The 24,533-nt window shown below is 44.4% G+C and overlaps 1 protein-coding gene across 9 annotated transcripts in view; it reads left to right on the forward strand.

The window, feature by feature from the left end:
* smarcd3b (SWI/SNF related, matrix associated, actin dependent regulator of chromatin, subfamily d, member 3b) overlaps nt 1-24,533 on the forward strand; it is a 35,920-nt gene that overhangs the window by 8,310 nt on the left and 3,077 nt on the right. Inside the window, exons 1-12 of one of the 9 annotated variants that reach the window (XM_035143098.2) lie at nt 3,151-3,701; nt 11,649-11,854; nt 15,027-15,116; nt 17,478-17,520; nt 19,187-19,309; nt 19,504-19,626; nt 20,328-20,423; nt 22,682-22,798; nt 22,970-23,131; nt 23,217-23,314; nt 23,898-24,033; nt 24,254-24,376. In XM_035143098.2, the coding sequence (XP_034998989.1) occupies nt 3,624-3,701; nt 11,649-11,854; nt 15,027-15,116; nt 17,478-17,520; nt 19,187-19,309; nt 19,504-19,626; nt 20,328-20,423; nt 22,682-22,798; nt 22,970-23,131; nt 23,217-23,314; nt 23,898-24,033; nt 24,254-24,376 (1,395 nt within the window). In that variant the 5' untranslated portion in view covers nt 3,151-3,623. Of the gene's footprint in view, nt 1-3,149; nt 3,702-8,179; nt 8,508-11,648; nt 11,855-15,026; nt 15,117-17,477; nt 17,521-19,186; nt 19,310-19,500; nt 19,627-20,327; nt 20,424-22,681; nt 22,799-22,969; nt 23,132-23,216; nt 23,315-23,897; nt 24,034-24,253; nt 24,377-24,533 lie in introns of those variants that run through there. The other 8 variants (XM_035143097.2, XM_035143100.2, XM_035143099.2 and 5 more) reach the window with 8 other exon arrangements.

Raw genomic sequence — 24,533 nt, forward strand, 5'->3', positions numbered from 1 at the left:
ACTTACATGTAAATCTTTTATTTCTGTGTCATGTCTATGCATTTTGCCCCTTTTTGGATTACAAGACGCCTCCTGCATCTTCTTCAGGGATTTCATATACAAAACATGTGCAATAGAGAAAAAGAGAAGAACTATTACATTTCTTTAAATTTACTTGATAAAAAGCTTTTTTCTCTTCACCCAGGTTTTCTCATGATAACTGTCTCTTTATACGTTTCATACGTTTAAAAAAACAATAGTAAACTTCACAATCTGTAATTTTAGGAACGAGGAAATATGTGATTAATTAATTTACAGTCAGTTTACTTTCTCCCGGTTGGCCTCTTTGATTAAATGCAGCTTAACCCTGATTATATAAACCTGCACTACATCCTTCAGACCCTCAAAGACCCTGAAAACCCTCTTTTCTCAGTCAACGTTTCTATGAACAAGGCTGTTTAACAACATTTGTGGGTTTGTATTTTTGGGGGGGTCTGCAGTGTCGATATATATTAATAATTTAGGTCACGTTTCAGACAATATTCCATCATATCATCTGTGAGCATTTTATTTATCCATTCTGCAGACATTCTTCACTTTCTTCTGACATTTCCTTGAGTCGCAGCCCTGCTCCACAGATTGTGTTGTTTTGAAGGTTGCAGAGGATTCAGGGGTTGAGCAAAGTCCTTGAATTTAAACATTAATGCGATGATGCAGCCATAGAAAACCAGTTTATACTCTGCTGTATGAAGCACGACTCCTGTAATCAGCTCTGTGTATCCCTCCTGTGGCCAGATAGGGAAGTGAAGAAACTACAAAAAGAGCCCTGAGAAGAAGCTTTGAAAATCGAATCTAATGATGAGAATTTGGCTCCAAGTAAAATGTCTCCACCGTTAAATGTTTAAATAACATTTCAAGCTGCCCGGTGTGTTTTTTTTATGTTCATACTCTACGCAGCCAGTCCCTGAAAAATGGATTCCTCCTTCAATTCAAACCACCAGCACCTCCCTGCCTCCCTGGCTCTCGGTATATGCTCCCTCTCTTGGTCATCAATAATACTACTGCTGCTCCCTTACCCCCTGTTAGCCCCCCTCCACCCCCCTGTCTGCTACACACTGGGACATTACCATTTGGTGAGACTGACTGGCTTTGGTGAGGAGACGGTGGGGGTCCTGTAGGGGGTACTCCTGCACTCAAGGCTCCCTTCTGCATCGCCCGAGCAGCCGGATTTCTTTGTTATCGTTGAATGCCCACGTGCCGTCGCTGGGAGGAATAGGGGGGGGTGTCACCGTCTCTGAATCTGCGTGGTTAAGCTTGAGCTTTTTGGCCTTGTGGGAATTGGAGTCAGACACCTTGTCTGCCCGTGTGGGGAATGCACTTCAAACCTGTGTCATATGCAAAGGAAGGTTAATCTGATGCTGAATGTTGGTGCGGACTCATAGCGATGCTGCAGTGAGGATACAGATGGGTTTAGAAAGCGGTTACACATCTTTACAGTGAAGCGTTTGTTCCTCAAAGCCTCCCAGACCTGCAGCAGTACACCTGTCTCGACAGCAGGTGTCACCACCAAGCAAACTAATGCTGGGAGCAGAGCATGGGGAGGGAACAACGTTTGTCTATCGATAAGTCGGTTTCAATAATCAGGGGCGTGAAGGAAGTCTGAAGGACGTATGATTGGTTTTTGGATCGCTGCTGGTGCCATCCATACTTTTCTTTACGTAATCATGTCTTTACATCATGTGTTATAGGTAATATGGAAGCTTTAAGAAGGATCAGGCTCATTTAGACGCCTCTCAGGGACGACAGATCCTCCAGAAGGTCACGACCTCTGGCCTAGATGTCACAGACCAGCTAACCAGCAGTGATAATAGAATAACTGCAGAATGTTCCTCTTAGAGCTGGACTGGAGCGACACCCTGTTTTTCTTACATATTCCTTGTGCCGTTCTGTGGGAATAAGTTTGTGACGTACGCATTTTGTGCTTCTCTCAATTTCCTGTTAAAACTCTTCAGGGTTGTTTAAGTTGCCCTTTGACGCCTGGTTCGACACTTTTCACTCCAGGAGGGCCGAGGAAGAGGAAGCGGCGTGGCGGCGTAAATTTGCCGTCGTGTGTCACAAGCCAAGCCCTTTCTTTGAATCTGCCCCACTTCAATTCCTTTGTCATTCAAATAACCTCATGAATATTTCACTGCCCTGATGTGACGGCTGGATGGGAGCGTGGTGGCGGGGCGGGGGGGGAGCGGAAGGGGACCTGAAAGAGTCATCAACTTCAACGTGGCGTGCTTTTTAGTCAGACTAACGACCTGTGTGGCGACGGCCAAAGTGCGTAATTTGGAGTGTTAGACGTCTTGTCACGTCACAGCTTCAAAATCACAGCACGCACACACACACACACACAGTGAGAAGCAGCCAGTGTGTGCGATTCAGCTTTGCTTCACTAAGTCTTTTCTTTATTCCTCGCATCACATTCCTCTGTCCTTGGTGTGTTTTTTGTTTTTTATGTGGGGGGTGCTTTCAGTTTCTTGCAATTTGTGGAGGAAGCTTCAGGAAAACCAGCTCGCAGGGAAATCACAACAGAGCCTAATTACACGTGTCAAGTGACACAGTCACCTTGCTGTGCGGACCAGCCTTGTTTGTTTGCCATGGCTCCGCAGCCTGAACGCAGCCTCTGAGCCGACTAGTGGGTGAAAGGTAAAGCTAATGAGGCGGCTGGAGGAAATTCTCCTAACCTGTGAATGCACTCTTACAAAGGCCAGTACAGAAACATGGGAGATGAAGGTGCTCTTGCTGTGGCCTTCTCCTTTTGTGAAGTGCCAGTAGAGCTCACTCCCATTGTGACACATGCTTTCCACTCAGAGGGAAACCGTCAAATATAGTCCCCCTTTTTTCTTTTTTTTTTCTTTTAATTGAGGAAAATAACATCACCCTCCTCCTCCTCCCTCCTCCCTCCTCCTCGTCATCGCCACCACGTCACGGCTCGATCATATATGGCAGTTTGTGAGCGTACACATGCGCTAATGATATGCAGCGTGGCCCCTTTAAGAGCCCAATGTCCTTTTTTGAGAATGAGTCCAAACTCTGAGCTCTGTGTGTGCTGACCGTGGCCTCTGGGTTGGTCACCAGGGGGAAGCTGCAGAAAAAGGGAATGGCTTACTGATTCTAACCTCCCCAGCCCCCAGTCGAGACCAAACGGCAGCCTCTCTCCGGCTGTGTGCCCTTATCTACCAATGGAATGCAACAGCTGTGCGGGGGAGCAGCAGGGTGGGCTGGCTGAAACCCCCCTGCCAGACCCCTGCACGGCTCCCCCACCACCACCACCACCTCCACCTCCAAGGGACGTACTGGGCTCCTGAAAGGCAGCTCAACTAAAAAGTGAGCTAGACACACAGTGAGAGACTCGGCAGGGCTGCTGCACATTCAAAATAGAGGGAGAGGGAGGGAAGAGAGAGAGCGAGAGAGAGAGAGAGAGAGAGACAGGGAGGGAGAGAGAGAAGGAGAGTCAGGGACAGGCAGTGCTGAAAAGGAGAGCACAAAGAGAAGGAAAGTGGAGCAGGGGAGGGGAACAGGAGGCTGGGTGAAGGGAGAGGGAAAGACAAAAGAAGGAGAGGGGAGACTTAGCAGGGTGAACGGAGGGGACTGAGCAAATGGCTACGGAGGAGACGGCGGGGGGAGCCAGGAAAGCCACCAAGAGCAAACTGTTTGAGTTCCTGGTCCATGGAGTGGTGAGTGGCGCTGTCCGTCATTCCTGTGAAAGGAGCTGAGCTCTGGCATGCATCTGTGTGTGTGTGTGTGTGTGTGTGTATGTGTGTGTGTGTATGTGTGTGTGTGTGTGCATGAGTCGGCGCAGCAGCAGCAGCAGTCTGTGTGCGAGAGATAGCTGGGTAAAGCTGGCCATGTGAAGGTTATTTCCAGCCCCCTGGATCCCAGCCTGTGAGGAGGAGATGACTTGAGAGAACAAGAAGTGGAGCAGCATGGATGGATGGAGCTGAGCAGGAGGAGGATGGGGAGCAGAGGATTTCTCCCTCTCTCTCACACACACACACAGACACACACACAGAAAATGGATAATATGTAGAAATAGAAGCTAAGCGGTGGCAGCAGCAGCAGCAGCAGCAGCAAAAAGCAGCCAGCTCCCCCTTTGGCGAACAGAGGAGCACGCTGAGCATGCTTCCCTGGGAGTCACAGACAGAAGAGGGGGGGAAATGACGAGTCCACTCACAACAACACAGGCAGAGTAGCCTTCCAGGCGGCGTGCTGTGCTGCGGGATGGTGGGGGGGGGGATCTGAACCTGTAAGGTCACGAGACAAACGGACGTAGTATCGCAGAGACGGAGCCGAGGCAGACGGCCAATCCTGGAAATCATGCAGAACAATCAGCCCATTCATGTGAAGCGAGCATGAAATGTCAAGTCAAGTGTTGCTCACGGTTTAGAGGTTAGGCAACTATTGCCACAAGCTTCATGGTGCACGTGAAAAACAGGACAGGGAGCACAGGGGTGGTTTGTTTTGGTAATGAGCTGAATGAAATGGAGTGTGTAAAGTCTTTTTTAAGTGACACTTTGCTGTTTGAGAGTTTGAACAGATGTGCAACTGTGACATTGACTCATTCATTTCCAAACCTGAACATAAAGCCGTGTCTGTGTTTGACCTCTGTTCAACCGGAGTGACTTTCCCTCTCTCGGATAATTTCATTTAATTATATTTTTAAGAGCCGGGGCTGCCTGGAGATTCATTGTGTGGTGCGGTGTCAAGAAATGACCAACACAACTTCACAAGGCTCAAGGTGACATCGTCAAATGTCTCGTTCTGTAGAAGCAGAAACATCAAACCCAAAGATATTGCGATGACAATGATGCGTGACAATGGAAAGCAGCAAATTAGTTTTTTTATCGATTATTCTTCCATCAGAGCTTAAGGCTTCTGCTCTTTTGTTCATCAAGTATTTTCAGTGGGATATGTGCCTGTATTAGCGAACTGGCAGTCGAGCCATGACAAGGAAAAGAGAGATGGACATGCAACACAAGTCAAGGCCGGAGTGGAAGCAGGGACATTACAGTTCACGGCTTTAAAACCCCCCGCGGCCAACAGGACGATTTGTAATGACCTTAAAAGGTAGAACTGTATAGTTTGACACAAAACTATGCAGCAAACAGCCTGACACGTTTCACCATAAATATTATTTACAAGTCCACCTGACTCCACGAGACCCTGCGCGGCCTCGACTTTATGATTAAAGCGAATTTCACCTTTGCACATGTTTCCTTAAACCTGGTGTCACTTCCTAAATCCTCAAGTGTACAGAGAAGGTCAAATATACTGTGGGGTAAGATTTATTCCCCCGTTGCCAGATTGTTTCGTTTGAATACATTTATTTGGGTGTATTTTAAACCTTTGGTATTAAATTGAAACTTAAAGAGATGAAGAACGTTGAGAATGTTGAGGTCCATGATTTCAAAGTCCTAGGACACCGGGGTCCTCTTGATTTTGGTCACTTTAAGCAGTCTTAAGAGAGAAAACTGCAAAGTCTAGGAAAGGAGTCAAAAAACCATTGAAACAGAATTATATTTGTATAATTTCCTACTGCAAATTTCTCTGACAACCTGTGAAACTGATCCTGGACCTGTCATTGGGGTCCTGATGTCCGGGCTTGTCCATTAATTCTTAGTCAACCTGTTTTCATAGTTTCACAAAGTTGCGTTTTTCAGCTAAAATGTCAAAACGGTCTAAATTTGACCTCTTTGTATTCAAAGTGCTAAAACTCCCACACAGCTCTTTTTAATGTTAATGTAAACCCACTTGAATTAAAACCGAAAATTTGCACTTTAATGTAAATCCATTATTTTATTTTACATAAAAATGTGCTGAAGCTCAGAGCCTGAGGAGTGAAAAAGAAAAAAGTGTGACTGTGTGAATAAGTTTGGCCTTGACCGTAGCTCTCTCGTCATAAATGTCAGTTCCAGGCTGTGGTTTCCACTTTCTGCTGAACTGAATTTCACCTTTACACTGATTCAGAAACTTGGCATCGCTTCACTAATCCTCGAGTACGTCGAGAATGTCCAGAAGACTGTTTGGCAGTAGCTCGTCAAATCTGTGCATGTCTCCAGGACGCTGGGCTCGGCTCCGGTTTTAAGACGTGACTCTATTTGAATCAGTGCCGATGTCGGGCCGTACGGTGACACCACGTAGATTTATACACTGGAACAAGATGAGGTATTGTTTCTGTGACAGGAGCGGTCATTACAGGGGCTTCGGTGCCGAAGTCCTGCACACGGAGACAGACTTTAGGATACAATGGACCAAGTGATTGATGAGACGAATGAGTGTGTCCTCTCAACAGACCAATTAACCTTGATGAGGCTCTGGCTGCTCCAAGCCAAATATTTCCCTCTGCCTCTTTTCTCTCGTGCTTTGCTCTGTCTCTCCCCCACGTTCTAAGATGGAAAAGTCTTGTTATAATAGTTGTGGCAGGTTCCCTCGCTGTGTACGCTGCAGAGCGCAGAAATATTTATAGTGTGGGATATGGCGATGATTTGGCGCAGCTAGTTAGCTTGTGGCGAGGGATGACGTTCTCCTTTCCCCTCGTGGCTGACTGAGGCAAAGAGAGCTCTCACACACAGAAACACACATGTCGCTGCGTTTATTCGGACAGAAATATATGTAAATACTGTACGTGCACGCCATTGTTGTGGTTACCAGAGGTCATAGTGTTCCGGCCTCAAAGCAGCTGCGTGAGTGTGTGTTGTGGGGGAGAGTGTTTGGCCGAGGTCTGGTTCTAGGACTGATGGGTGGGCTGAAGGTCTGGGTGAGGTCTCTTCTTTCTCTCTCATTATCTGCCTTACCTCCCCCTGCTGTTGGTCCTCTGCCGCGTGTGTGTCTGTGTCTGTGTGTGTGCGTGTGTGTCTGTGTGTGTGTGTGTGTGTTTGGAGGTCAGTAAGGGCTGCGGCGATGAGAAAAGCCTTCCAGAGCTCTGCATGGGAAACCCTGATAAGCTCAAACATAATACGACACAGTGTAGCTTTGTCATCTGCAGCTCGGAGTTTGTTTGTGTTTAAGCGAGTGATTGGACCTTTGAACGTAAACCTCACCCCACCCCCCCCTCACATCTGGATCCCTCACTTGAAGGGTTAGCTCACCCAAATTAGCAGAAAAGGTTCAATCCCTCTCATCTATGAGGGTTTAGATTTTGGTGTTTAGATTATTGTATCGAAAATTACAAGACAAGTCATTTCACTGCATCTGCCCCAAAACAACTGGGGTTAAAGAAATGTCATATGTGGTGCTCACCGCATTGAAATGTATTTTTTAAAAAGAGTCAACAGCCATATGGATAATCCACAGACCCGGCCATGATCAGGTTTCATTGAAATGACTTCAAAGTCCAAACAAACATTGTAATAGAGTCGTGGGGTGGGGGGGGGGGTTCTGTGGAGGGATTAGAGCAGTTTCATATTTCTGTTTTGTTGAGTTTCACAAATTAAGTCTCATTCGCCTCAGTTCTCCTGAGCTGGAGGACGACATCTCGACATCAGCACATGAAACCAACTCTGTCCGTGTGGTTTGATTCCACTGGAGGTTAATGAGAAAACATATCATAATACGTCATTAAAGCCATTAGCATGTGTTTGATAGTAGAGGTAGGGAGTTAAAATCCATCAAAATACATTGTGATATGGTAAAGAGTAAAAGTTCTTTATCACACTGATGTTAAAGTCGAATAAGAATCCAAAATTCCCATCAGTCAAGCTTATTGATTTGTATTTGAAATATTGTTATACAAAGAGATGGTATTCTAGTTTGATATCAGTATCAGAATAAACACTTAAGTTATTAAATTGATGCTCAATGCAGTGTCCCACTAAGAATCATCAACTATCTGCTCATTATGTTATCATGTAATCGATCCATTGTTTGATCTATGAAATTACAATGGTAAAAGCAAGAATGCAGGACTTTAAATTAGATATAAAATATAAAAACACGTTTAACATGTTTTAAATATCCTACATTTACTATGTTCCTTACTAGACGACAGTTAGATGACACAGTATTAACAAATCATCCTGAATAATGGATAAACACACCACATGCCTTGAAAGTGGTGCTTGTCATATATAAAACAACATCAAGTAGCATTATTCAGTAAACCAGGGGATGGAAATCTAATATAAGAAAACATATTTTATGTTATCTTTTGGGTTTGGGAGATAATGATTGACGTTTTCTGACACTTGAGATATTCCCCAATAAATCAATAATGACATTGATCCGTAGTCTGAGTCACGTCCCATTCACGGAACTTCATCCCCAGTTTTTAATAGATTTTCTGGGTGCCAGTCGAAATCCGTGTAACAACCCACAGATTCATATGTTTAGTTCAGTGTGGGTTAAGTTTGGCCTCTTCAAATCCCTGCAGCCGTCCCAGAGATGCCAACACACTTCTCAGATATCCATCCACATGGCGGATTCGATTCCTGGCTGGCTGGCTGGCTGCTGGAGCTCTGGGCTGAGAGCTGGAGTCGGTTCAGCAGGTCAGATTATAGAGCACCGCTCATTTTGTGTGTGTGTGTCTGTGTGTGTGTGTGGATTTTAGGGGAAATTCATCTTACACATTACCCAGCTACGGCTGTGTGTGTTATCTGAAGAGCTTAAATTCTCCAGACAGCCGGTGGTAACAGTAACTCTGTCTGTCTGTCTGTCTGTCTGTCGGTCTGTCTGTCTGTCTGTCTGTTAGTCTGTCTGGGCGGGGGGGGGTCTTGCCGCTCAGAGTCGCGTTTCTGTTTGGGTGTTGGTGTCCAGCTTAGGTGGGGGACAGACAGAAAAAGAAGGGGGTCTCTTAAGGCTCCATAAGGTGGCAACAATCAGGCAGGAGGCCCCCCAACCATATGTTGTTTTATCCTCCCCTGTTTGGAGATCCTTCTCAGTTGCTTCGACACCCCCCACCCCCCACCACCACCACCACCACCTCTACACCTCCACCAAGCCAGAGTGACAGCACCGCCTGCTCGGCCTCCTTATCACAGGATCTGTGCTCGGTCACCATTTCAAAGGGCACATGATACGTCGGCCTCGGCCTGTCGATAGCTGTCGTGACCTGAGTTATTAAGTCTTCCCGTGAATACGTTTTCACATTCTGACTCAGTTTAATATGTAGTTTGTCTGTGGTGTAATATCTAGTTGTTTTTATTGTTTATTACCGTGTTCTTTGTTTGTTGTCTGGGTGTTTTGTGGACGGTCTAAAGATATCATTGGACACTGTGTGTGTGTGTGTGTCTGTGTGTGTCTGTGTGTGTGTAATCCACATTTAGACGTGACAAACACTGTGAGATGTTGGAAAAACGTGAGCTGCACGCGAGGAGCTGGAACTCCTGATTTGGGGCGTTCAGCTGTTCTCCATCACTCACAGGTTCTGTCAGCGCGCTGGGGACAGATCCTGCGTCGGTTTGGAATGAGATGTTTTCTGTTTTTTGCAGAAGGACGGTTCAAAATGGTGTCATGGCTTTTTTTTAAGTATTTTTCGAAGAAATTTCAGCCCAATGCAGCTGAGCAGCTTTTCTATGGCGTTTTTATTGGGTTATTGTTGCAGTGGATGTTTGTATCTTGTTTTTTGGCCTTCTTTTAAATTCCCTCAACCAAATTGCCTACAAGATTACTAAAGTTATATTGTGTTGTGCTGATCTGCAGCTGCTTCAGTATGAATTAACAGCAAGGTTTAGATGTAGAGTTTTATTTGTCTCATTTGTGCAAATGGAAATGACTTTTTTAATATAATTGCGTGAATAAGTGAATTTGTTGTCGATGAAATTTTTTCTGTGCTCAATAAATATATTTAAATGTTTGTTGTAGCCACACAAGTGCACAGTGGTAATCTGTTGTAGTTGAATCTCATCATATGTAATGGTTTAAAATGTCCAACACGACACCGTGTCTGCTGTTTAGGGTTTATTTGTCCTTATAATGCTTATCACTCTTGAAATGTAACTACATCTACTCAAGTACGTGCTTGAAAAGCTTGCACTCGTACTTCTACTCCTCTAAATTAACGTTTTTTTACTCCACTACATTTCTCAGACAGTTATAGTTGCTAGTTACTTTAAAACTACTACACCTACATGATGAGTTTGTGTAGTATTATGCATTTTAATAGATCAAACCATGCAACATATATCAGGGCAGGATTAACTCAGCAGGGGGCCTCATTGGCCCCGAATCAGATTCTCCCACCCTCCCCTATCTCCCTGGGTTCCTCAAATTAGTTGGATTATAATTTAATGCAAGTATATGCAGAAAGTAAGTATAACATCAAGGGGAAGAGGCTGTGCAAATAGTTAGAACATTAGTTTTTGGTCAATAAATGTCTACTTTGTAAAATCAAATTATTACAACACACACAAAAAGTACATTTGCCTTAAATACTTAAAGTACATTTCATGGCTGAAGACTTTGAATGCAGGACATTTCTGCTTTAACTCAAACGACCTCTTCTTCCACTGCTGATGGAACTCTCTGTAGACGTCTGTGATGTTTAGAGTTTTCTGAGGGGAGGTCTCTGCTCTGGATGAAGTGAAAAGATGTCGCTCTATCCCCCCCCCCCGCCGCCGCCACCTGCTTTTTCATACAATAAACTGAGGCGGGAGGCAGCTGTTGCCATGTGAGTGACAAGCACAGGTGAGAGTTCCCCAGTTGTTCCCAGGCGTCAAGACGAGAGTGTGGGACTGTGGCTTCTGACACTGTTTGCATTGTTTAGTGTGTGTGTGTGTGTGTGTGTGGGTGTGTGTGTGGGGGTGTGTGGGTGTGTGTGTGTGTGTGTGTGTGTGTGTGTGTGTGTGTGTGTGTGTGTGTGTGTGTTGTGAAGAGTCTTCATTTAGTCCGATTTTTGTTAAAAGGAGGCAAGAACGAGGCAGAAGACACGACAGGGACATGACAGTTCCTCTTGTCCTCAGCACAGCTGCTCTTGTTTACTGCATTTTCTGTAAATTACTCTCAGTATCTATTCACCAGTATGGACACAAGGCCGATCACTGCTCTAATCACTCCATATTTCCCAATGTAAAACGATCTGCTGAGACGTGTCCATCTCTCAGAAAAGTTTTCTAAATCACACGGCTCATGTTCTCTCTAATGTGTGTGACAATGAGAAATCCCACATTGAATTTCACCCCATATAAAGTTTCACAACTCTGCTGAACACACATTTGAAAACAGATTCATGCACATTGACGTCACTGAATTACGAAATTCTGTTTACCGACCAAGCTGTTGTTTGATTTCTAAATGGTTGCCAAAGGCAGGAGAGAGGTGACGTGTGTCAGGTGGTGAGTTTTGTTGTCTGTGTTTTGATCTTAAGTTTCTGGTTTTTCCTGGAAATCAAACCAGTTGTAACCAGAATTTTATTTGAAAGAGGAAATATCTGTCAGGCGTCGTCGGTGAAGTCCTTTGTTGATGCTCAACTTCAGGATTTTGTCAGATAAGATGGATGTTTACAAAAAAATTCTCCCCAGTTGGTCTTTAATCCACCTGTGTGAAGTGCATAAAAGTTACAATTGATGTAATATTTCTGTTCTTGTATTTTTAGAAACACTCACTTGAGATTATAATTATTCAGAAACCTCACTGGAGACTGTTTTCTACACACGTCTGACCCCCGCGCCTTTTTCTCGGTTTCTCCCCAGCGTCCTGGCATGCCGTCTGGAGCGAGGATGCCCCACCAGGGCGCCCCCATGGGCCCCCCCGGCCCACCGTACGGAGGGAGCCCTGCTGTGCGGCCCGGCCTGCCCACCCCGGTGATGGAGCCCAGTCGCAAGAGGCCCGCCCCCTCCCAGCAGGTCCAGCAGCAGCAACAGCAGCAGCAGCAGTCCGTCCAGAGCCGGGCCAGAAAGTGAGTCTTAGTCCAGCTCCCCCCCCCCACACACATCACCACCCTAACACTGCATGGCTTTGATTCAGCAGCCGCTCATCATCAGCTGTGGTTACACTCTCAACTGAGCTGGAAGTCTGAAGGAAAAACACATCTGACTCATATTTTATGGAAGTATGGAACTGCTCTGGAATCAGGTGCAACCGACGTAAAAAGATCTGGGAACCAAATCTCCAAATATTTCTTTGTGAAAACTCGAACGTGCCAAATTGTTTCTTTTCTCAGTCGCTCTTATTAAGTGTTTGATCACACAAGTGGATAATTTCAGACAAAGCAAAAAGTAATTTTCTGGCTCTTTGTGATGAGTCAATCTGAAACACAATGCATTCGAGAAGTTGGGCCTATTGTGTTAAATTTAAAAAAGGCTTTTCAGGTATTAAACTGGTATCTGTGTCAAAACATTTCGAACTTGAATAGCGCCCAGTGGAGCACATTCCTCCGCCAAGGCCGAACAATCCGACACAATCGTCTAGTCCTCAGAGTAGAAACAAAAAGAAAGAAAGGCTTCTGATAAACGGAATTATTTATTTGTCACAAAACATAGTTTAAGAGAAAAAATATCTGGATCTGCCCCTTAAAGCAGATCCGCAAAAAAAATTGAATGGCCTCATCCTAACAAGTTTGGTGGAAATCAGGTTTATTAGTTTGTGCATCGTCCTGCTAATAAACGAGCAGACACATCGGTGGAGGTGATAATGAAAAGCCAAATTATAAACAGGTTAATATGTGAACTGGTGGACAGATCAAAACTGTAACTGATTATTGAGTGGGTTTTTCCATCCACCAGCATAACTCATCAAAAATGCCAAATATTCGTTGTTTCCAGCTTCTCAAACGTGAGAATTTGCTGCTTTTATCTTTTTTTTCCTCCGTCCCTGTAAGCGGAACATTTTTCACTTCACAGAAAAAAAGAAGTTATTTAAAGAACAATCTCAAACTTTTAAAAAGAAAATGATAAATGAATCAATAATAAAAAAATCTTGTTCAACAACAGTTCCATACTTTCCTAAAATCAGTTTAAAAAAAATCCAATCTCAAAGATTACACGGATGAGAAGTGGAACCGTGACCTGTGTGTGTGTGTGTGTGTGTGTGTGTGTGTGTGTGTGTGTGTGTGTGTGTGTGTGTGTGTCTCCTCTCAGCTTTCATGTCAGTGTTTCACGCTCGCACACAGCCTCTCTCCCATTCCCCCCCCCCCGTTTGCTTCACGTGTGCATCCACCCTGCTCATCCCCATCACTGCTGTGTCAGAGCGTTTCCTCTGTTCAGGCTTCACGTGTCTTCAGAGTCGGGTGATCTGTCGTATCCTTGTGACGTCCACACGGCTGTCTGAGGACGGTCAGGATCTAGTCGTGTTTTGGCGTTTTTGTTTTGAGCATCAGTAAACCAGGCGCACTCACGCACACACACACAGAGTGGATTGATATCTTCTGTATAAGGAGACAAGTGTGAGGCAGGTGTGGTCATTGGAAAGGCGATCGATGTGCACCCTCTGCGGACCTCTGTCTTTCTCCGTTTCATTCTCTCAGTATCTGCAGCACAATTGATCCTCGTACAATTAAGCCGACTTGTCGAACAGGTCGGGGGGGAAATGTTGTCCTGCGTCAGTGCCTCGACCCCCAGAGCGGCCCGGCGGGGCTGCGCATTGGGTCTGATCAATGGTCCAGGGTGACCGGTCCAGGTGTCTCCGTCCCTTTCACTCTCTGGTGCTTTGTGTGAGCGTGTTGGACAAAAGCTCAGACCCCCGGCGGCTGCCAGCTGAGGACGAACCACCTGTGTTTGCAGTGTCATTGAGACCTTATGGTCCCGGCTGCACTCGCTCTGCAGAGTCAACGCTCTCATTTGCAAATCTGCAGCTAAAAATAGGATTTGATTTTGGTTTGCTTTGGTATAAATACCCAACCTTGTGTCCTAACAAGCTTGTTTGTATACAACTGTTGTTTTCACAAATACAGTTTGTATTTCTGTTACGTAGGAAGCACTACATGTACGTCCTGCTCGTCACCCACAGGCAGGGGGTCGGAGAGGATGCAGGAGGTTTGACCTTGACACCAGTTTCTCATCCTTAGTCCCACGATGAGGTTACACAACTTCGACCTTAACACATTAATACATTCAATTGCAATGTTTGTGTTCCTAAAAACTTTGCTTCAAATAAAAAACAGGAATAATTATTCTTTAAATAATAAAATAACAACATGGCTTATACTTTATTATGCTTATATCAATTCTTATTATAATGCTTATTATGATCATTTCCAAAAGACTCTAAGTTGAGACGAACATTGTTCCTTCATGGTTTCCATCGTGTTGTTGTGTTACTCTGGAACGATCTGCTGCTTCCTTCTTCAGAGCACAGCTTCATCCAGCGCCTCATATAATTTGACTTTTGCACACAGGGACTTTCAATCTCGTCTTTTATCTCCCTTTTAAAACCGCATCGCTGTTCCGATCTTTTGTCCTGCCCCCGCGTTTGTCCTTGAAGTCAGACCCAAAACCTTTTCTCGCCGCTCACGACAAAAGGTTACTTAGGACACTTGATGGTTTTTTAGGAGCATTGTGAGATTCGTGCAGGAATGAGGCAGGTCGGTGATAAACCAGAAGATTTAAGGCGCTGAACAGAGCGGAATGTTCTGGTATTTGTGCATAAAACAAAAACAATGTGTGCATGTTGTCTTCACCTGCGTCTCTGAACCCATCGCATATAATCAAAGCAACATTCGCAATTCAGACTCTGAACCAAAACTCTAAACTCACACACTGCTTGTTTGCTCCGTCTCCATTGAAGTTCACAGTGTGTCCATTATCAGTGTATTGTCTGTCTGTGTGTGTGAAGCATGATTGTTTTGGTTCACGGAGAAACTTTGTTGAGTGAGCGTGTCCCTCGGACGAGCAGGGCGCCTCCCCGGGTCCTCGTCTGCTGCACTCTGTGTGTGCATGGACTCAGTCACACGCCCATCCCTCTGTCTGAGTTTGGAGTTGTGCACCTACTAATAGACCCTTGAACTTCACACACATCCAACACGCACAGACACACACAAACAGCCAGAAACCACCAGGTGTTGCTCCTCTTTTTGCTGCCACTGAGTGTGTCGACTCTAATCGGACAACCTTCGAATCCTCACCAATTCTCAGGAAGCCGGTCGGATTCCCCGGAGCCAATGAGATGCCGGCGAGGCAGATGGACATGAGAGAGCCCCAATCAGATCCCACGCTCGGATCCAAGTAGGAGTTTATTCTGCTGCATGTCAGTTTTCTTACGTTTGATGACTCTGGCCTGGTAGTTTCACCCGAGCCCAGCACTCCCTGAATGAGTGGTTTTGGCCGAACGTACGTGCGGGCCTAGAAGATGACTCCATAACATGTAGTGGTGCATGCTTTGGACTGGAGCATGGCATGATGGGAACGGTTTACTTGAAGCTAGAGCATTAAGAACATGTAGAATCCAGAATCTGAAGTCCCTTTTTAAATGAAATGGAGATTGTTGTGATGCAGGTTTGTGTTTCCCTTTGCACTGCACCCCCGGATCTTTCAATTTTCCTTGCAGCAGGCTTGTTCCAGTATTTGGCATGCTGATAAAAACATCCTGCTCCACAGATCAGTGCAGTGCTCCGTGGTAGAACATTTCTCCACACTGCAAAAGAAAAATCCCCCTTCTACAAACAAGCAAATTATTCTGTGATTTAGAAGAATATCGCTGCTGTCAAATAGATTCAGAGGAAATTATGTTATTTACAGTGAGATGATGGAAATGTAGAAAAGAGTGCAAACCTCCTCCAAGGCTAAACATTTTCTTTTACCAGGTCCTGATTATTATGTGGATCTGCATGAAATTATATAACGACAGAAAGATCTCATGAATATGTATAATTTAAAGAAATTATCTCGCAATAATGAGACATTAAACATTTATTTTAATTTCCTGAATCCTTACGAAAAATCTTTTTTCTGTTACTGTATATAAAATACAATCTAAAATTGGAATGCGATAAAAGATTTGTCCATAGACTGTATATAAAGATGGATGATATGACTGCTCCCCAAAAGTGAAGCCAAATCATCTCAAGCGCCACCTGGTGGCTGGCCGCTGTAGAGGTCATAAACCTGCCTTCTTATGGGACATGGGCCAAACTAAAAAATCAGGGAACACATCAAATAAATTTTAGGCAGTTGTTATCAGACTGACGTGTGTTCATTCAAGTTTTCAATTTTTCATTAAGTTTTTTTTGATTAGTTATTTCATGCTATGAAAATGGGGTGAAACAAACTACTGAGTCTGGTTCCAAAAAGACAGCAGCGTTTATATCCAGGACATTTAGCTTCATTTCTGGACAGTAAGAGGAAGTGAAGACGTGTCGTCCATCTTAATACACAGTCTGTGTATCTGACCTTTAAATTAGCAGTTTGACATTTTGAGTCATTCATAAATTTGCTTCCTTTCCAAGAGTTGGATGAGACGCTTGATACCACTCTCATGTCGGTATATTATTATCTTGTTGTTTTTTCTTTTCTACAAACTTGTAGTTACTGTTAGAAGACAAAATCTGAAAAAGTTTTGAACCATTCCTTGAAATCACTTGGAAAAAAGCAACCAATCTTTAGTAATTCACTATAAATATGCTCGTCATTTCTGTGAATGCAGCTAAATTTAGTCAATAAAAACAGGAGCACAGCCAAGGATCAAAAACTCCCTCTGCTTATTTACACCTTTCAAAGCTTCACCAGAGAAGATCATTTCTCTTTGATTAGAAAAACAAGATTAAATCTTCCAAAAATACATAATTCAGACTTTCTTTGTAAACTCTCTTTTTGCAGTGTGGTGCCATCTAGTTTTTTTTTAGACCGTGTCCTTCTGCAGGCACCAAGAAAAGAGCACATGCATGAATTTACACGGGTGCTCCACATATCACAGATAAATAAATAAATATATTCTAATTAGAAATTTAAAAAGGAAAAGAAAACTGAAGTGACGACAAAGGCAAACAACTCGGTACAGATCGTTCAACTGTTCTTATTCCCTCATCGGTAAGTATACGACCCAAAAAAAACACGGTGTCAGTAAATACGTGTTGTCAGACAGCAGGACATGCCTGTGATTCATGAATGAAAAAATCCACACACACACACACACACACACACACACATACACAGACACACACACACTGTATATTCTCCTCTGTGATACTTTTGAAAACTAAAAACGCCGTAACGCACCTGTCACCTTCTACATCCTGCTGCAGCGGCCCCAGTGAATCTATACCGTGTGTGTGTGTGTGTGTGTGTGTGTGTGTGTGTGTGTGCGTGTGCGTGGAAGGAATACATTTCAAGCAAAAGATGTGCGATGTGGCACTTTTTTGGCTGTTGGATCGCTCTCGCTCTCCAGGTGGACCGCTGCATCTCAGAGAACACATAAAGACAACACTGCACACACACACACACACACACACACACACACACAGCTGGGACGCCGGGGTGCTGGATATGGCCCAGCATTTTAGCAGATGGCCTGGGTGCTACGCTATCAGTCACCATAGTAACATGCTCTCTTTTTCCTCTTTCCCTCTGTCTTTCTCTCCCTCTCTCCAGTGCTAAGAGAAGGAAAATGGCAGACAAGATTCTTCCGCAAAGGGTGAGGCTGCATATTTTTTACCTTTGTTGCTGTGTGTGTGTGTGTGTGTGTGTGTGTGTGTGTGCGAATGTGTGTGTGTTATTATCTTTTGTGCACAGAACAGATGAATCCTGGCCAGGGTTTTGATGTCAGAGGCTCTTGGAAGGCGCAGAGGGCCAGATGATTCTGTGCTATTTCCAATTGAAAAGAGGGAGGATGAGGGGAGGCTTCAGCAGGTTCTGGGGTTTCGTCCTCAGGGTTTCATTCTGTTATTTGTAAGGTGACTCTTTGATTTAAATTGGAACAGTCATGCGAAACCACAAGTAGGAGCGAAAAGGCGACAGAATCACCACATTTCCACAGGTGAGTCTGTGCCGACTGAGGTTTGATTCTCACCCAGTGGTCTCAGCTTGTGGCCCCGAGCCACGCCGTAACCTCACCACGTCCTGGCGAGCTCACCGAGGGCTGGAACCGCGGAGGTCTGGAGACTGCGAGCGTCTGGACTCAGGTCTTATCCCCCTAACACAGCCCAGACAGGGAGATTGCGGCACAGCCATGGCCGGGGCGCCACTCCACAATAATGAGTCAGGGACAGGGAATGTCTGCCACACTCCTCCGTCTGCTCGGCACCTCAGCCACGGTGAAAGGCGGTGGGATTCAGATAGAGGTGGAATGAGAGGCAACAATGAAAGCAGCCATTTAGAAAGAAACATGAAAAAGGAAAGATAGAGGGAGGGAGGGAGGGAGGAGAAGGAGCGAGGCGCAGGAGTGTGCAAAGTCTGGGAAGCAGCAGCCCTTGAAGCTCTGAGGACTTTTATCGGCACAACCTACACCTCGTTTTATCCCACTGGGTCTCCGGGATGGTGTGGAGCGCCATATTAATGATGAGCAGCAGCACAGGGACATTTCCACTGATGTCCTCGTTCTATACGTGCAAGAATAATACGATTTGGGAAATAAATTAGTTTTATACATAGAAAATATTAAAGCAAATCAAAGGTTATACTTCTCTGTGCTTTAATCATTTTGAATATGAATAATCTCATGAGGTTTTTTTTTTTATGAGGACATGGTATAAATCTCTACGCCACCATGGTCCCTGAAGTTTAACTAACACCAAGGTGATGTTATGTAGCTAAAACTTTATTCAAAACCTCTAAACTTCTGATCCCAAACATTCAAAAAAACACCCAATACTTTAAGTCAGGCTGAATTTTTTAATGTTGAAGTAGATGTGATGGTGCAGCTATAAAAACATGATAGGATTTGAATATTTCATTAGTTTTAACCTTTAGTTATTGACAAGATGGTTTTTCATCAGCAAAGGTGGTGAACACAACATTTCCCATGATCCCATGCGGCTTCAGGATGTCATCAAACTAGATTGAGAGGCCCCTAGTGGCCGAAGTTACATATCGTACATTTAATCATTGGCTGTGCTACTTTGAATAAAGCCTTACAGCTACTTAGAGGTAAAGTCACAGGAAACTTAATGTACGCAGCTAAAATGTCCTTGAAACAGGAGAGTGGACCCCCCCCCCAGCACCAAGGCAGGACACAGCTAATCCACTTAAGCCCTTCAGAGATATTCCAATGATATATTTGAAGAAAATCGGACTTCTTAATCCACCGCGTTGTCCGTCTATAGATTTTAATGTCAGCGTGTCCTCTCTCCCTCACTGAGCAGATCCGTGAGCTGGTGCCGGAGTCTCAGGCCTACATGGACCTGCTGGCCTTCGAGCGCAAGCTGGACCAGACCATCATGCGCAAACGTGTGGACATCCAGGAGGCGCTGAAGAGACCAATGAAGGTTAGGACAAAAAATCATGCCCCACGAGGACACACTGCCACAAGAGAATGTTTCTTTGTCTCATTAAAGCACAGAGAGACTCATTTGACTTCATCGCTCGTCGGTTCAGGTTTCTGTGACATGTATTTCAACCCAAGATTTGGTGAAATGCCCCTTTTAAACGATGGATTTTCAATATGCCCTTGTGTCAGCAGCAAAAGCGTAAACTGAGGCTTTACATTTCCAACACCTTCAACCCCGCCAGACCCGACGCCGATGACTCAGATGGCAGCATTGCATCTTGGGAGCTGCGAGTTGAGGGGAAGTTGCTCGATGATGTGAGTTTCATTTGTTTTTTCACGCCTGTATTTAAAACACGGTTTGTTTCATAGCCTTTTTAAACACGACATAAAAATATAGTTTTCTGCTTCAGGGTCTTATGTCGAGTCATCTCTGGCAGATTAATTCCGTTTGAGGGAAATAGTTGTTGAAGTAACCGACATCATAATGTTTCCGTTTAGAAATAAAAAGTTTGCCGCACTTTGATCCGGGAGCTGCTCCGGGTCGTTTTTGTGCCGCAGTCACGACGGGGCTCAAACAACTCTGAGCTGAAAAGTATTTCCTGGCTCCGAATTTAAAATGATGATGTGAAAAGTGGTTTTGTAGGGAGTGAGGATGCAGCATGAAAAAAAAACAAAACACAGAGTGATCATACATTTGCGCTGTAAGCGTTGCTTCAAAAAGCCGCCTGTGATGCTCTCAGCAGTCTGGGGCAAGGCCGTCATTTCACAGCGGTAGGAAGCGTTTAAGTTTCACAAACCACAAATATTTCTGGTCGAGCTCGGGGGAAGTGGACCCTGAGAATGCCTACTGTCTCACTTTCCGTCTGATCTCGCTCTGCCTCTTGTGGGTTTCTGATTAGTTATGTTGCCAGAAGCAAATACACGAAGACAAGTGTTTTACATATGTGGTTAAACAGAGTTCTGTGTGTATCTCATTTTAGACATTTACTGACCACGTCTGTCTCTCTGTTCTGCAGCCGGGGAAGCAGAAGAAGAAGTTCTCTTCCTTTTTTAAGAGCCTGGTGATCGAGCTGGACAAAGACCTGTACGGTCCTGACAACCACTTGGTCGAGGTCAGTTCCAACATGGCTGCACAGAGGAAGACGCCCACGCACCCACATCTCCTCAACCTTTAACCTGCTCCGACCACAGGGCTGCAGACATTTGAGCTCTTATCATGACGGCTCTTTGGTTTCCATGTATCTAATTTTATACTTTTAGGCTTAATTTCATTGGAAGAGCAAAGAGGCGGACAGGAAATAATGGGGGGGGGGGGAGTACAAGTACGACATGCAGCAAAGGTCCACAGCTGGAATCAAACCATGGACGCTATGTGGCCACCAGAGCTCGCACCAATTTCCTGCTTTCAGTCACAAAACTAATTTTTTGCTCCAACACAGCTGAACTGAGGCTCTCCGAGGGCGCAATGCTAAAGGAAGTGGGAAAAAAGAATCCTGCATCTGCCCCTTAATGGAAACTGCTCCTAAAGTTAATGGGTTCTTCCCCGTCTCAAACAGACCTACGGCTCTGAAAACAATAGAAAGGCACATGAAACCACATCGAAATCCACCAGATCCAGATTTCTTATTGGATCTGCACCAAATTATTATTGAATTACGAGTTAAAGGTTTATGGTTTTTCGTCTTCACAGAGAAAAAGAGTTTTCAGATCCATTGCTGAGGGAGTTACAAACATAACCGTGTAAAAATGTTCTTATTCGTACTTTGGTAAAAAGCATCAGCAAAATCGAAGTAACGTATAAAAATGTCTCGTCCATCTCATCATTCCTTCTTTCTTTCCTCTCGAGCCTTAAACACTAATTTAAATGAAAATTACAACATGTCCTCCTTTGAATTGTAGTGCAGCAGAGACATAACGAGGGTCTTTGACGACCTCCTCCTCAAATGGTTATTTAGAGATGTCTGGTTAACGCCACAATCAGCCAAACCCGACGCGCTCCCCTTTGTCTCCCAGTTGGATGAAGTAAATTAACAATAAAACAGAATGAGAGGGTGAACCGTCCTCTCTTTTCTTTAATAAATAGATTTTTCTGCAACAACAGAGAGGAGAGTTTTTTTATATCAGCGTTGCAAGGTTGTTTTAACATGCAGGTTTGAGAGCCGGAGAAAACAAGTGCGTACTTATTAAAAACAACCATAAGCCGCCCTTGACTTTATATCTTCGCAAAATGGGTTGACTTAAAAAAAAAAAAGAAAAACTCCCTTTAGCAGTTGCAGAGGGAAAATTATGACTTCTCAAGGTTCCTCTTTTTAAGAGCATATTTGAGTTAGGCACTCAGGTGCTTCACTCTGAATGATTTTCCATCAAAAGAATTTTTTCTCTGCCTTGAGGTACAATCACTACTTAATCTGTTATGAGTCAGCTGAAGAGCTGAATGAAAACATTACTGTGTATTGTGTGCCGAGCGGCTGCCGCCCACCGCGCTCGATGTGCTGTTTAAAGTGCTTCGCTTCTCGCATTGCTGAGCAGTTAAGATAAAATGGAGATGTAAATAAGACGGATAAGGAGGAGGTCCTGGAAGACACAAGACACAAAGACACATTCTTGTTTTCCGCCAGGCTGCTCTTTGGTTTAGCTGTGAAATCAGGTGTCTGCTGATGGTGTTGATCCTGACTGAGATAACGTTCAGCTGCTGGTTAACCTTCGTGGTTTTCTCAGCACACGTCGCTAGTTACGCAGAAATCTTCCTCGCCCCAAACCACAGAGAAAGCTGAAGTATGAGATCCAGATGAGCTCGATCCAGGTGCATTGAAATGTCTTTCTTTTCATCTGCACAATTGTTGATGCTCCACTTCCTGACAGCCTCATCAACTTTTCTTTAAAACCTCTAAAACCTCTTATGTAATAATAAATATTAAGAGATAATCACAATTAAAGTGAAAACATCCTTAGTTATTGACATTGTTCAACCCCTTTGCAGGATTAATAACCATGTTAGCTGCTTAATTCTAACATCAGCAGCCTAAGAATTAACAATATTAACTAACTGATGTTTAACATGATCATCATCTTAGTGTAGCATGTCGGCACTACACTCTTTGGCCTGATGGTGGTGCTAGAGTATCACCAAGGCCGTTACAGTGCATCCTGAGGAGACGTGGACGTCTGACACAAACCTCATGACAACTCATCCTGGAGTTGTCGAGACATTAAAGCCTCGAGGTGGAGAAAAAAAGACTTATTCTTGTGTGAAATAATTAAAACTGTGATTAAAAAATGATTAATAGATTGTGAAACGAGTGAAATAAACATTCAGCTGGCTGAGTTTGAGGTGTGTAGTAAACATGTGGTGTTATGTGTGTGTGTGCATGTGTGTCTCCTACAGTGGCACCGCACGCCCACCACCCAGGAGACGGACGGCTTCCAGGTGAAGAGGCCCGGAGACGTGAGCGTGCGCTGCACTCTGCTGCTGATGCTTGACTACCAGGTGAGGGCGACACCTCACTGTCCAGGAACTCCTCTGTCACAACTGAACTGAAAACCACCGCTCTACAGAAAACCCCACATTTCAGAATCCACTTCACAGCTCGATATCTGTTCCCATGTGATGGAGCCGATGTGAAGGCTCTTTGTGATGCAATGTTATCGTGTCCCACAGCCTCCGCAGTTCAAGCTGGACCCGCGCCTGGCTCGCCTGCTCGGCATTCACACTCAGACCCGCTCCTGCATCATCCAGGCTCTGTGGCAGTACGTCAAGACCAACAAGCTGCAGGACTCCCACGACAAGGAGTACATCAACTGTGACAAGTACTTCCAACAGGTACGGGGCTGTCGCTGGGCTACAACTCAAATATTAGAATCAGTGTGGCTAGAAAATATGATTTAACTTTAACATTTTTCTGCAGATTTTTGACTGCCCGCGGCTGAAGTTCTCCGAGATCCCCCAGCGTCTCACCAACCTCCTTCTGCCCCCGGACCCCATCGTCATCAACCACGTTATCAGGTACAGATTCCTGCTGTTGTACTGTGTGCGAACCTCATCTAACCAGAAAACTGTCATTTAGATTTAAAAATCTCCTTTTCCAGAGGGGCTCTGCTCAGATAGGCTGTAATAACAAGGAGTCAAAGTATGTAGACGTATTTAAAAAGAAGAGTTTAACTTAAGAGTTTGTTTTATACATATTTCTTTGTATTAGTCCTTTGCCTTTTGTGTCATATTGAAATTCTGAAGTTTTTGGGGAGACCTTTTTTCCTGACGTCAAGGAAAGAGCTATTGAATATATTCAATTCAACGGCTATTCACAGAATCTTAAACCATCAAACTTTTGTTATAATGAAATGTTTCCTCAAGCTTTTTATTATATTTTTTCTTAGACATTTAATATTTTTAGTCTGAAATAAAATGTTATAAATCTAAAAAACGAAAAATCTGAAGGTGAAGCTTTAAGGAATTATTTGAAGTTTTCTTTTCAGGCTCATTGCTGATTTTCTGAAAACCCATCCTGTCTGCCACTTCTGCATAAATGAATGTTTAACAGTTTAAGGTTTGATCCATTAATCTCTGTTTCCTTTTCCACCCCTGCCAGCGTGGACCCCAATGACCAGAAGAAGACGGCGTGCTACGACATCGACGTGGAGGTGGAGGACCCCCTGAAGGGCCAGATGAGCAGCTTCCTCCTCTCCACCGCCAACCAGCAGGAAATCGCCTCACTCGACAACAAGGTGAGATCAGCGGCGTCTCACACACACACACACACACACACACACACCTCTGAATCCATTATTGTGTTACTTGGATGCTGTAAATCTCGCAGAGGTGATAATTAAGCTGCCTCCTGGGAACAGACACATTTTATGACGGCAGGATGTTGTGGTGCTGCTGGTGTAGAGACACACTTTTTCATTAACGATATAACACGTAACAATTTTCTTCATGTTTCAGATCCACGAGACCATCGAGTCCATCAACCAGCTGAAGATCCAGAGGGACTTCATGCTCAGCTTCTCCAGAGATCCCAAGGGCTACATCCAGGACTGGCTCAAATCTCAGAGCAGGGACTTAAAGGTTCGAAAGCTGCTATTTGTGTTTGTACACAAAGACACACACACTGTCACTCGTCGCACAACTTAAATTCCCTCGGAAACAATAGGAAAATAGCAAAATAGCAGGTTTTAGAGGGAGGATTGATTCAAAGTGATGATTCCATTGTTCCACCTGCAAG

Source organism: Hippoglossus stenolepis, chromosome 19 (assembly GCF_022539355.2).
Source record: "Hippoglossus stenolepis isolate QCI-W04-F060 chromosome 19, HSTE1.2, whole genome shotgun sequence".
Taxonomy (NCBI): Eukaryota; Metazoa; Chordata; class Actinopteri; order Pleuronectiformes; family Pleuronectidae; genus Hippoglossus; species Hippoglossus stenolepis.